At 37.7% G+C, this 14,167-nt stretch overlaps 2 protein-coding genes across 2 annotated transcripts; both read right to left on the bottom strand.

The window, feature by feature from the left end:
- Nucleotides 1-116: 116 nt before the first annotated feature.
- Nucleotides 117-2,079, bottom strand: gcgb (glucagon b). Its single transcript, XM_073474062.1, has 4 exons — nt 2,008-2,079; nt 1,815-1,920; nt 874-1,029; nt 117-609 (listed from the first exon to the last, which is right to left on the bottom strand). The coding sequence occupies exons 2-4, from the start codon at nt 1,907-1,909 to the stop codon at nt 489-491; spliced, it is 372 nt and encodes a 123-aa protein (XP_073330163.1). The 5' UTR covers nt 1,910-1,920; nt 2,008-2,079; the 3' UTR covers nt 117-488.
- A 1,497-nt stretch (nt 2,080-3,576) lies between these two features.
- Nucleotides 3,577-13,695, bottom strand: fap (fibroblast activation protein, alpha). The gene is made up of 26 exons (XM_073473605.1): nt 13,614-13,695; nt 13,333-13,414; nt 12,520-12,609; nt 12,328-12,422; nt 12,153-12,227; nt 11,680-11,732; nt 11,483-11,555; nt 10,768-10,888; nt 10,517-10,671; nt 10,322-10,419; nt 10,072-10,201; nt 9,912-9,950; nt 9,722-9,820; nt 8,959-9,029; nt 8,781-8,834; nt 8,435-8,559; nt 8,239-8,289; nt 7,743-7,841; nt 6,876-6,945; nt 6,577-6,771; nt 6,417-6,471; nt 6,240-6,339; nt 4,674-4,732; nt 4,487-4,559; nt 4,246-4,319; nt 3,577-4,065 (listed from the first exon to the last, which is right to left on the bottom strand). Exons 1-26 carry the CDS (start codon nt 13,614-13,616, stop codon nt 3,964-3,966), a joined length of 2,241 nt encoding a protein of 746 aa, XP_073329706.1. The 5' UTR covers nt 13,617-13,695; the 3' UTR covers nt 3,577-3,963.
- Nucleotides 13,696-14,167: the final 472 nt, after the last annotated feature.

Raw genomic sequence — 14,167 nt, 5'->3', positions numbered from 1 at the left:
GAGTGAAATATTATCTTCATGTAGATTTACGTTTACGCTCGGATGTTAATCTTTGTGATCCTCGTTAGACAAATATTTGAGAATGCATTACATTTTTTTTAAAGAGGGAACTCATAGATTGTACACATTTCTTTATTGAAAACTAAATATGGACTTTTGTCTGAATATTAAGAAAAATGAGACCATCTACAGAGATCAATAATGTGATTGTAACATACTCTTACAAATTTTATGTGAGGATGAAAATGTGGAGAAAAAAATGAATCATGACGTGAAAGCTTGGTAAAAATTCACAAAGCATTTTATGATTAAGACACATTTCAAACAGACTGTGAGATTTAGCATTTTGACAACATTTCCTCCAACTGCTGAAGGGCCGACAGAGAATTTAACAGCATGATCGAGAAAAAGAGGCTAGCACAGATTGTGAAACATATAATAGCACAGAGTCAGTGTGAATTGTTGCATTATTCGGGGAGTTGATGAGTTCAATCTCTTCTGCCTCGGCCGGTCTTCAGCCAGGACACAAACTCCTTGGCTGCCTCATCCTGCAGGTAGGAGCTCACGTCGCTGGTGTAGGTGCCGTCTGCGTGGCGTCTAAATAGGCTCCTGCAGAAACAGACACATTTTCAGTCGCAGTTTTTCAATATGCAATTGTTTTGCAAAAGGCTAGATAAGAGTTACAATCATATTATTTTAATAAAACTTGATTTTCAGATAAGCTTGAGTTGATTTAAAGCCACAAAAATGGTTCTGATACAGTACCAGAGGCATACAGCTACATCTAAAGCAGGTAAACTTGACTATATTTAATCTGATTCATACACTAGTGTGACTTGTTGAAGAGATAAAGTAAGAAAAGGGCACACTCACCCGTTCCTTTTTGAGTTCTTTAGCCACTGGACGAAGTCTTGCGCTCTTCTCGTCTCCAGGTATTTACTGTAGTCGTTGGAAAATGTTCCCTCTGAATGTCTCTTCATGTTTGGGAGCTCAATGGGTTCAGTCAACATGGAGTTTTCAGCCAATAGCCTAGAAATGAGGGAGATAATTAAGGTAAAGGTCAGTATGTAAAGTAAGTAAAGCTTTTTTTGATAACGCACCTTTCAAAATAAGAGTTTGTATGAAAAACAATAAGAACTACACATGAAGGCAAACAGAAACAAAAACAATAATCTTAAAGAGACACACTCTCATCTTAAACACCTCTGTTGTAGGGTCCATCACTCTCATCCATAAATCATGTTATACATTTCATGATCTGTCATCTCTCTTATACGTTTTGATTTTGATGTCATTGATGTTGCAAACCTTGCTTGTAAAATTTGAATTGCTCAAAAGACTCTCATCACATTACGCCATTCAATACTTTTGTAAATTTAGTTTTGCATCAACAAGCGCTATAGTTACTAACAAGCAACAGGAGAGACATCATTATAACTAAAATAAATTAAAAACAAGTGTTTAAAAGCCTATATATAGAAATAAGACTCCCTTGTTACACCAATTAAAGTGAATTTTTCCAACAGGTTTTCTTATTCAGACTTTCAAATGACATAAATATAGATTATATAGCGAAGATCCTTTCCCCTAATGTCAAGTAACTGTCCAGTAGTCTTTGCTTGTCTTCCTTTAGAAATGTTTGAATGCAGAAAATAAATTAAACTTAATGAAATAAATTTTACAAAAATGAATTTAGTTGCTTTTCTGCTGGAGCACTCAGAGGCAAAATTGAAATATCTGAGCCGTTCAATCATGTTGAAACCTGTTGGTTTGCTTCAAAAGATTTAAATCCTCGAAGATACTAAGATACATACATGGAGTTTCGATCTGTGTCCTGGTCAGGCACCTGCCAGCTGCTTTGGATGATGATGAGGAGCAGGAGTCCAGCCAAAGAGTGGGCGCTTTTCATTGTTTGAGCTTCTGAAAAAGAGAAAGAAAGACACAGTGAGAATACGTCTATACAGCATCTCATGTGGACATCCTGGAAGAGAGTCCAAGTATTCTCACCTGTGCTCCTTTCTGTCGGGCTTCTGAGAGGAGGGACTGTAAAGTGCGTTGATTGCTTCTCTCTTGGCTTCTGAAGCTGTTTCATGGTCCTCTCTCCCCGTGCTCGTCTTATATAGTGGAGCTGAGGAGCTTTCTCTCAGGTGACTCCCCCCGTCACAGTATCCTCTGTTACTCTCAACCCATTAGTCAGCTTCCGTCTCAGTCCGCTGAATGTATTTGACTTTGTTGAAAAAAGACATAACAGCATTACCTGAGTGGTAAAAGCTGCCACTTTAGGTGTCACGATCAAACATGACCTCTACTCTGACCTGACAAATAAATACCGGCACCCATATGTGTTCAAATGACCATGTGTCAGTCATTTGAAATATCTGGTAACACTTTATAATAACCATCATTAAAAAAAAAGGTAAATTATAGATTAACTCATAAATTCAATCATTATTCAATCTTTTATTGCGATATTGTTCACATATAATACTTTATAAATGGTTAATAAATACTGTGTAGTTCATCTTTAAACATTATTTGGATGGTCATTATAAAGTTGGAGATTTTTATAAACTTTTACAATTGCTTAATAAATGGTTTATGAAGCATTCATACTTTTTTAAAATACTTTTTATTTAATCAGGAAGTCACATTGAGATCAAGAACTCATTCACAAGTGGGTACAGAACAATCAAATCAAATGAAAATCAAAGTAAAAATAATAATGAAATTGGTCATGGTAAGATGCAGAATATATTCATCAAATCGGGAAAGTTTTAAATATAAAATCATGGAGACGAAAGCACGACTAAATGTATTTTTAATATCCTTTAACAGTTTGACAATATAGATAGATGTATTATAAATATATAAATGCACTCTAAGATGTATGAAAGAGAAAAAAACTATGTTATGTAAAACAGTCACACCCCAATGCCCCATTTCATTGCTCCTTAACAGTAAGCTTAACCATAAACAAAAGTTAATTAAAGCAACATTATGTAGAAATTGGTGCCTCCACAGATTCTGAGTGCGACACCACTGTCGTAAATACAAATCCCATGTGTGTAATTTGTCAGATGTAATGTAAGTGCTGACTACACACAAAACTCATCACGTCATAACAATGTTGTGTTCAAAACTTGTATGTTGAAGTAAACATGTATGTAACACTGTGATCCTGCCCTCTCACTGAAGTTACATAGTGCAGAAACAAGTGATAGACAGAGACACCATTCACCCTGTTACAAGACACTGTACCATCAACATGATTTTGAAGCTGTTATTTTAATGTTAAAAAGTTACATAATGTTGCTTTAAATATAAATTGACCAGTTATGAATGATGGTTATTATAAAGCGTAACCCAGTATTCTCTCTACTAGTGATGAGGTGAGTTTATAATGTTATGTGACTTGAAATGAAAATAATAAAACATGTTGGATGTTTATCGAGCGAGACAAAATATGCATAATTTATTTATTTTTTTCAACTGTAATCTCTTCTGATACTGTACAATTATGTGCAAAAAGCTTTTGGACAAAATATGTGATATATATCATAAATAAGGAAACTGCTATATTTTAAACAATGTTTATTCCACTTTCATCGGAACATGACTGCAACACAAATCATAATCAACACTCCACAACAAATTCAGTGCAGTGCAATTCAGCTATTGTATGTTATCATATTCACATATAAAAAAGGCTTTCAACCATAAATGCATGCAATGGCTTTTCGTAAGTTTTAAATGTCACATATTTTGACAAATGTTCCATAATTACACATAAAAATACAAATGCTCATTTGTACGAGCAATCAAACATCCATTGCACATAAAAACAAATGTACAGTTTTAAACCTGACACTTCAGATCATCAGTGAGATAAAATATACAAATATTAAAAAAAAACAACAACAAATATGGCAATGTTCCCTATAAATGCTGTCACATTCTTCACATCTATTTGGGATTTAGGAGGCATTTCTGCAGGAAGTGACTCATGAGGGCGTAGTTATGACGCATGGCGGATCCCCTGAGACCGTGGTCCTTATCGGTGTACCACTGAAATGAACGGAAAATTCAGAATTCAATGTCACATTATCAAGTTATACACATTTTGAATTCTAGAGAGTGCATTATAATACATGGCAGGTTTTTTTTGTTTTTTTTCCATTTGAAACGTTCATTAAATCAACACCATCAAGGCCAGTATTAGTCCCACTTCCCTCAGCCAATATTTACCATCGTCTCAAAGTCCACTTGCTCATCCACCAGAGCTTTGGAGATCTGTGCTGCCTGCTGGAAATGGACATTGTCTACAGGAAAGACAGTGCGTTCACTACGTGACTGAACATCAAAGCTCAAGTTTCCATCAAGGCAAGTAGAGTCCATTTGTCCAAAGCTTTACAGGGTTACCTGGCTCACTGTTGGCTACCACATGCTCAAAAACTGAAAACTGTTTGGATGAAGTGACTGAACGTACCATCTGCTGTGCCATGGACCAAAAGATAGTTGACTGTTTTGAAGTTCTTTGCTCTGGCCGTCACTGAGGAATTCTGTTAAATAAAAGAGAATTTTTTAAAAACATTCAAATCTGTTATAATTCATAAAAAATATTGAACCGTAGTTGATTGTGATGGAGCCGACATTGTGATATATATGATATTTACTTTGTAGGAGTCTGAGTTGTCTGTGGGAGTGCCCATGTAGCGTTCAGTGTACACTGCATCTGCAAAAGAAAACTACAAAGTTCAAACCACAATAGTACAGTACAAACTATACAAACTGTAAAATTAAAAATCACAATGTTTTCAGAAAGTTGACCATATTTAAAGGTGCCATATGTAATATGCTTTGTCGAATTCTCAAAATAGGGGGCAGCATATCACCAGAATAACTGCTAAGATTTTTTACTAGAGTTTGCTAGTTAGCTCAGTTAGCTGTGCAGCTAGTGGTCCAGACAGAGAGCTCGGAGCAAGGTGGGAGTGTTGCTGTTGCTGTCAGCACAGGAGCTTTGGACAGAGACTGGTCAGGGCTAGCTGGTTAGCATGCAAACTTCAGTAGATACAGTATCTCTGCAACACAACACACAGACATCATAATGCCAAAACTGTAATTTCTTCACTTTATATTGATACTTTTAGTTATTTTTTTAAACTAAAGTCTTACATATTGCACCTTTAAATGGAATTTTGAATCCTTAAAGGGTAACTCCACCGATTTTACACAAAGTCTGGTCTTGGGAATAAGAGATCCACATGTTAAAAAAAAAGCTGTGTACAGTCTTTCTTAGCTACAGAGGAAGCTCTGCAAAGTCTGATAAACTGCCTCAAGTCTGTCAGGGTTGAAGAGTTTATCTGACCCCCGTTAGCCTGCTCCTCATATCTGTTTGAGGCTGGAGACTACATTAGCTGTTCCCAGGACTGGATTAAATGGATTTATTACTCTCCAGGCAGACAGCTTTGCACATTTTGATATTTGGTAAACAAACAAAATCACTTAAATACTACAAAGTTATGGTTATTCTCACTAATTTAGTTAGGTATATATATATTTGCTTATCTAATTATATTTTGGTGTTCATTCACAGTTGGTAAGTCATATAAGAGAACTATAGCTAACGTTGTATGTTTAAAATTAATAAATGAAATAAAGTCTTAGACCACAGATTCTTTTAGATTTTAACATCTTTAAAAAATGTTGGTGTTGAATATGTATAGAAATAAGTACGTTAAATATTATTTGGTATTTCTTTTCTCCTCTGTCTGGGCCCCTTAGTGGCAATAAGGCTCTAGTCTAGGTCTATGTCTATGTCGAGCCTACCCAGGCTACTACTACCTGAATCTTGGACCAAACCAAGTGTAAACCCACTGTGATGTAACCCATTGGTTTGGATGAGAGGTTGGAGCTGAGGAGGATACACATCTCTACACCTCTATCCTAACTGGATCTGACTGAGAACCCAAGCACGCGTCGTAGTATTACGTCTTCACAATAAATCTAAATATAATCCATATCGCAAAAATGATCATTCTCACTGATAATAATATCACAATATCCATCAAAAATAATCACAATATGGTTTCCATATCTCTGGTTTTCCTGCATTGATTGCGATATTTAAAAAACAAACTGTTATTGTAAGTCGAGTCTTACAGAAGTGCACTGCTAAACTGGTGCAGTAATTTCTTCAGCACACACCAGAAATTATGTTAAAGAAGGAACTTTATACCAACCATAATATTCCCACTTGGCTACTGGGGCAACTGCTATTCCACACTTGAAGAGTCCAGTTCCAGCACCCAAGGCCATTGAGGTGACATAACCACCGTATGACTGAAGATCAGAAGAGATTTAATTTAGTGAAAGCAAAAAACACTGAAGTAAAAGTTTGTGAGAAAAACAAAACTTACCCAGCCCCATATTGCTATTCTGTCTTTGTCGATAAAGCCCATGTCAATGAATTTCCTGCAACACAGAAATCATTTATTAGCCTGCAATAAAACCATAGGAACATCTTTGGATATCCACTAAATCAGACATTTAATGACTGACTGTTCAGACACACTTTACCTCACAGCCGTCATCTGATCTTCCACTTCAAACGTCCCAAGGCGCTTGTAGATTGCGTGCAATATTGCATCACCTTGGTAACCGCTTCCCCTTCCATCGAAGCTGGCGATGATGATGCCATGTGAACTGGACAGGTACGTGCCCCAGTTTAGCTTGAAGCGATAGTCCACCCGCTGACTGCAGGGGCCACCGTACCTGCACAGGTCAGCAACAGCGTCAACGACGACACAGTGAACTGTGTGAACGAACGTTCACTGGATTAAATTTGGACTGAGAGCTGAGGATGGCTGTTTACTTACACGTCAATAAGAAGAGGATATTTTTTAGACTTCTTGAAATTTGGTGGTAACATCATTTGGTACCAAAGATCTGTTGGCAGAAGAAATTGGAATATTTACACATTTACATTTCAAATGTAAGTAAAATAAGGTTTCACTCCAAATTGCAAATATACTTATCCATCCAAAATCTGATAAATTTTCTTTTTGTTCTCATTTTAATATTAATACTACAAATACGTTCTTTGTTAGATGTCACTTTTTTAAACGGGATGGCTCATTTTCAAGCCCCTTACATGAAAAAAATATATCTAAATGTAAAGTCCTCCTCCTCCTGTCTTCACATTCATCTGCTGAGGGGCGAAGTTTCTCTGTGTCCACCTTCAATCTCAGTTCAACATGTGTGATTTTGTGACATCACAAATCTTTTGGAAGCCAATCGTGGTCCAATATGCAACTGTGTAAAAGTATGTTGTGGAAAACTTATCAGGGCACAAACCCCGAGAACTGATTATACACTGAAGTAGGACACATCTTGCATCAAGTGGTTAAACTTTTAAAAATGTCCGTGTGGAAAAAAACACATATCAGAATCAGACACAGATTTAGATTCAATGCAGTATACCTCATGTCTTCATACATTCTAGTGAGATTGTAATGTGGGAGTAAAAAATCAGGTACTCTTTAAGGATAGGGTGACTAGTTGAGTAAACCTGAGGCTCTCTGATAGATATAAAAATCCTCTGGACATTTTGTCTTTCGAGTCAAAGTGCCTTTGATTTTTACAGACTGCCAACCAATACCATGGACTTCTATTACAAGTAGGCTGGACAGTCACAGTTTCTTATTTGTACCCTGTAGGGGGTCTTTAAACATGTATTGTCTCACCAAATCCTGCAACCTTTAGTGTGCCATACTTCATCGTTGGCATTTGGAATTCTGACAGGATATTTTCCAGATCCTTGTTGTCTTCAAGAACGCCGAGGTCTGAAAAAAGATAATAGCACAACTATTGTCATACTGGCAATTACTTTCAAGTATAAAGCTGTTAACTTTTATGAACCAAGGCTTATTTTAATAGTCTATTTATGTTCTCTCTCTGCTTGTTCAAGTCAGTCTACACAGAACTGTACATGTGCTTACAAATGGCAACAAATGCATGAAAATGACAGGATGTAAAGGCAGAATCTGCAATGCAAAATGTCAAATATTCAGCTAGCCGTGGCTACATGACACCACAACAAAGACACAGCTAGTATGGTTTACGAATGTGCATTTTCACAGATTTATCACACTGTTTTGTTATAAAATAATATAGTATATACATTTGTAACAAATAATTTGGTAAGCACATTAAATCTGGTAAATTTCAAAGTATACAGACCTGCACCTGGTCCCCGGTTGTCCATGAGTTTGTAGAGGGGTAAACCAGGTCCTGGTAGAAACAAAAATAGAAAATACACAAATAGTTGACGTCAAGTCGACTTTATCAGTGACTGTTTTAGCTCAGATTATTGTTCACAGATGCTCCCAACACACTTGACTTCATGCTTAAGATGAAATGCGTGTGGGTAACTGACCGTAGCAGTCCATTCGGTAGTAAGAGGCGTCAGAGCTGAAGTAAGCCGTGTTGTACTGACACCTGTCCTCATGCAGGCTGCAGGTGAGGCACTGAGGGGCAGAGGGGCTGCTTCCGATCATAACCCTGAGGAACAACAACAAGGAGCAACTCAGGTCATCTTTCAGTTCATGTCAGGTCATGCTTTAATGTCTCTCCTTTTCTTTGTTGTTTAAAGGATCCCAGTTAGCTTAGGCTAATGCCACTGCTTGTCTCTTCCTGGGGTCCATGAATACAAACACACACAATGAAAACTAAAATGAGGAAGGAGGAGTTTAGCCATCAGACAGATAAGAAGACATCCTTACTTGAACATATTTCTCTTTACGGGTATTCCTTGGTACTCATTACTCACATAATATCTGTCGAGAAGAGATTAAAAAAAGTCAGATTTACATGTATTTTTTACTTTCTTTCATATTACTTGTACTAATATTCTTTAAGGCTCATGTAGTTTTCCCAGGAGTGTATGGTATCGTCACTCACATGGCATCTTTTGTTAATTTGGAGATGTAGATGACTTCCCACTTCCCAGAGGTAATAGGTGTTGCTTTGCCCTGAACAGAATGCCCTTAGTGAATACAACACTCCACACCAATACGTGATGAAAGCTACTGAGCAGCATATTTTCAGTCCGGTCACCAAGATGTTAGCATTTTACTTTTCTGCAAACCACACATACACATACATTTGTACACGTCATACGTATCGTATGACATTTACATTACATCATGCTTGCCAACCCTCTGGATTTTCCCGGGACACTCCTGTTTTTCATTACCTTCTCCTGGTTTTCTCCTGGGGTCCCAATTCTCCTGTATTTCTCCCGGTTTCTGACAATTTTTATTTACAGTTTTCCCCCTTTTAGAAGGAAATGGGCTGCAAAATTCACAGCGTCTATGTTTCTGTCAATTGGGGGGGTTGCTCAGCGCTCATCACCACGTGTTGTCATGTAAAGACTCTAAATATTACTTTATGCCACAGATTTACAAACATCTTTGACATAAAAATTCCTAATAAAAAGCCCTTCCTCAGACATGAAACAAGTGCAGAGACACACCTTACAAGTACCTGTGCAAAAGGGTGACCTGACAGGTCATGTGATGACAAAGATATAAGAAAAACATTGGAACTCTGTAATGTGTTTTATGTCTGAAGAGGAGAGTTTGCAGAAGTGGTTTGCAGAAACGTGCCTTGCCAACATTAATTCTGGTTGTATTTTCCATAAATATAATTAAAAAAGACTTACATCTTTCACATAATGAATATGTTTGTATCCCTTAGTGTCACTCATCACTTTGTAGAAACTGAGATTGTCCTCGGCAAAGAAAAGAGGTAGGGGCACGTACTGGAAAAGAGTGATATTTTATAGTCAGACACCAAATCAAACCATTAACTGCTGGTTAAAAATCTATGGTGGTAACGTTATAGAAACTTACATGGCCGACCCAGCCTGTCTTGCTTGTTTGCTCAAATTTCTACAGAGAGTGGAGACATTTATCAACACGAAGTCAATACAAACATGATTCTGTAGATGATCAAACTGGAAACCGCTCGTGATTTCATGAGCAGACAGGTATGCGGAGAGGTGACAGATACCTGTTTTTCTCTCCAGCTGCTTCCATCAAAGTCATAGATCTGTACGACCACGTAATTCTGTTTTCTTGTGAGCCACTGCACAGCGACGCGTTCGTCCGTAGGCCAGGTCACTGAGCACAAAATGTGATCACTGAGCAAAAGGCAACAGAAAGTGACAAGGTTTTCACATCAGACAGAACATGAACAGATGCTGTATTTGCCTTGGTTTTGATTTAAGCGACGCTGTAATGAAACTGAAGAATATACAGACCCAGAAGCGACAGAAGCAGGGGCGACCACCTGCGTGCGACGGGATGGATTCGTGGTATCGACAACAAACAGTTTCACCTTGGTTAGGGGCGATCCAGCCTGAAACAAATACAAGAAAATGTAGAATTCCTGATAATAATAAAGTACCACGAGAGTGTGAGGAATTATTACTACCAGTGCAGAATAAGTTTCCCACCTTTGGGTATGGAAAAATCACCGTCTCAGGATACTGCTCGGATCCATACCAGGAAAACTCCACTTTGTGAACGTCTGTATCATTAAACTCTGCGTAAGCCAGGTATTTTCCAGTCGATGACCACCATATCCCCCCACTTGACGCAAACACTTCCTCTGAAATTGTTGGAGAAAAAAAACAAAACCTGTAACCATCTTCCATGAAGAGACATGCGTAGATGCACACGTCTGGAAGAAGTGAGTGTTACTTACCCTCGTATACCCAGTCAGGGATTCCATTTTGGATCTCGTTCTTTTTCCCATTGTGGGTCACTTGTACAGTTTCAGCTGTGACATTGGATTTGATAAAAATGTTGAAGTCTGTGATGTAAGCCTGAAAAACAAAATGCATGTTTTGATACTAGTACTACTAGTACTAGCCTCCAAAACTCATACTTGAGTAAAAGTTAAGATATCGTGCAAGTGAAAGTCACCCGAATTAAAAGTACTTGAGTAAAAATATTAAAGGTATCTAATATTCGCTGAATATCTGATCCATTATTCGGCATTTGTCTGATTATCAGAATTACTGATAATCTGAATTACTTAAAAATCTGCTACTCTAACCCTGATGCAATCTGCAAAGTAACGAGTAACTAAAGCTATCAAATACATTTAGTGAGTAAAAAGTACAATATCTTCCCCCAAAATATAGAGGAGTGTACGTAAAAAAGCAACAGAAAATGAAAACAAAATTGTACTGAAGTACAGTACTTAAGTAAATGTAATCAGTTACATTCCATCAAAGCCAAATACAGTTTCTACAGAAGTCTTGCGGGACCTCATATTTATTTTGCAACATGTTCTCATTTCGCCTCACATACCGAGGCAGCATGTTTCAAAGCTAGCGATGTTGAAGCAGCTGTAATATTGTTCACTTCAACTGCATGTGAAGAAAAGGCCTCATGATAACGTGGTGTAAACTTACATATTTGTTTCCCGTTGGGGCCCAGGCAAAGTACTGCAGAGTGGTGGGAAGAGTCACAGGCGTCAGAAATTTTCTGGAAAGAGATATGAAAATAATTTAGGGTGATACCAAGTACATCGCTGCCTGTCAGTCCACAGAAATACAGATGATGTCCGGCAGTTTGTGAGTGATTCTATCTCAAAAACACGGTGACTTACGAGCTCTCCCTGTCATAGATGGAGTAAGAGGCTGAGTATGAATGTCTCCATTTCTGTCGGATTGCAAACACAAAAACATGTTAGACTTTTGTTATCAAGTCTTCCACAGTCAAACTTAAAGGTGCGCTATGTAGTTTTGGGGAAGACATTTAAATCAGAAGAGAAAGATCTTCATAAACAAACTGACCTTAAAGCACAACACAGTTTCATACTGTTTTACTTTGTTTATATGTGGCGGACCCTGCCACCTTTCTAGCTTCAAACAGTGTTCTGGGGACCTTATTTTCTTCTGAGAACAGCTTGTTTATTCAGTTATGGAAAAATAAATATTTCTGAGTTTGTGTTATTACCTCATTGATATCGTAAATATTAACATTCTGAGTTTGAATTTCTTCTCCAAAACTACATAGTGCCCCTTTAAGGTGACACTTGTCTGTAACTACTTAAACAGACTTTGAGAGGGTGTTTCTCACCTTTGTGTAATTGCTTTCAAAAGCGACGTATTTATGATCACCTGACAACAAGTAACCTGAGGCATCCACTTGAGCCTACAATGAAAACAATTATAGAGAATCAGTTATTATTCAGCATTGACGAAGTCATATTTACTGTTACAAAATGTGAAAATACATATATACTGTATATTACAAAGGTTGAATTGCTCAGATATAGAGACTCCTCCTTTGTCTCAGCGTTGTGGAGGAAGAGATTCCCATCTCTGTCTTTATGCAGATACTCCTTGTCTGCAGATGAAAAGGACAATAGTTATGCTTGTGAGAGATTTGCACACCACATTAAGATTTATATATTAATGAAGGTGATTTGAGTGACGGGTGATACCTGATATCCAGTACACATTGTAGGATTTCCACCTAATGGTGTCATTGAAGTAATCTTCAAAGGTGTACGGCCGTTTGCCCCCACCAGACTCTGAAATGATGCCATTTCAATATCATTATTATTATTATTATAATTAGTGTTATTATTATTGCTGTTATTATAATTGTTATTATTGTATCAGTTTGATTATTATTGTTATTGTATTATTATTAGTTATTGTTATTTTTATTTTGTTATTATTACTGTTATTATTATTATTATAATGTTGTTGTTGCTGTTGTAATTATTACTGTTATTATTATTGTTGTTATTATCGTCATTATTATTATTATTATTACTATTTACTTTGCACCAGAGCTTGTTGCCTGTATTAATATACACATTTTTATATATTATCATTATATATGTATATATATATATATATATATATATATATATATATATATATATATATATATATATATATATATATATATATATATATATATATATATATATATATATAACCCTCATCCAGCTGTGCGTCACGCGGGGGCGCTATAATTGCAACTTCCTGCTGCACGCTATTAACACCGGTAATAACGATGATACACGTAGGAGGAAGTTCATCTCCTACTTTGGATCATATTGTCATTGTTCATTCACAAGTGTGTGACTGAAACCAATCAAGCGCGTCAAAACTGTTCACAACACATGATTTGGGTTTTGGGTGTGCCACAAGGTGTTTTTGATTATTTCCACGCTGAACAGGAAGCATTGACACACACACACACACACACACACACACACACACACACACACACACACACTTACTGCTGAAGTAAACTGCAGGGATGGTTATTAACGTGATGACGACAGCCGCCCCGACCACCCCCCACATCACCTTGCTGCAGCCCTGTGAGAGGTGACAGGAAAGTTGCGAAAACATCCTCTGAGATCACACAACACACATGCTGACACCGCAGCTCCTCACACTGCAGCCTATTCATTAGTCCACACAGCTTAACTCAGTCCACAGTGACTAATCCTGCATTTCTTTCCTACTTCAGAACTTTTTCTCCTCTCCTGAAGCTGATGGTGGATCGATTACTGACCATGATGAAGACGAAGAAGCAGAAGAAGAGGTCGCCGTGCAGCTCTCAGTCTTTAACAATCCTCGCAGGTCGTTGATGTGAAGTGTAAAGTGACTTCTTGGAAAAGCAGCCTGGTCAGCATTCTCTCCTCAATAAAACCCGTAACACTGGCTTCACACTGAAGCTCCGTCCGACATGAGCAGAAGCAGCTCCTCACACTTCCCGCTGCATTCCTGAGAGCAAGTCCGGCAGCAGACAGACAGACAGACAGACAGAGATGCCTCCTGAAGTCAGCAGCCTGCTGCACAAGTTTCCAGGAGCGCACGACTTACTGCTGCTACTTAGGAAGTGGCTTTTTCACCGAGAGGCGCAACTAGTCATCGACTCAGTGGCAAAGCAGGAAGACCTCCCAGTCCAATCCAACATGTGCCTCTCTTTTCATATTTTCCACTTCATCCAGAACCAGTGGTGGATGTAACGAAGTACAATTACTCAAGTACTGTAGGCTGTGAAGTAGGCTTCATGCACTTTACTTGTTTGTTTGGTTTGACTTCTACAGAGAGAAGCATTACTCT

Source organism: Pagrus major, chromosome 9 (assembly GCF_040436345.1).
Source record: "Pagrus major chromosome 9, Pma_NU_1.0".
In the NCBI taxonomy this organism is placed as follows: domain Eukaryota; kingdom Metazoa; phylum Chordata; class Actinopteri; order Spariformes; family Sparidae; genus Pagrus; species Pagrus major.
This window is presented reverse-complemented; position numbering and strand designations above follow the sequence as displayed.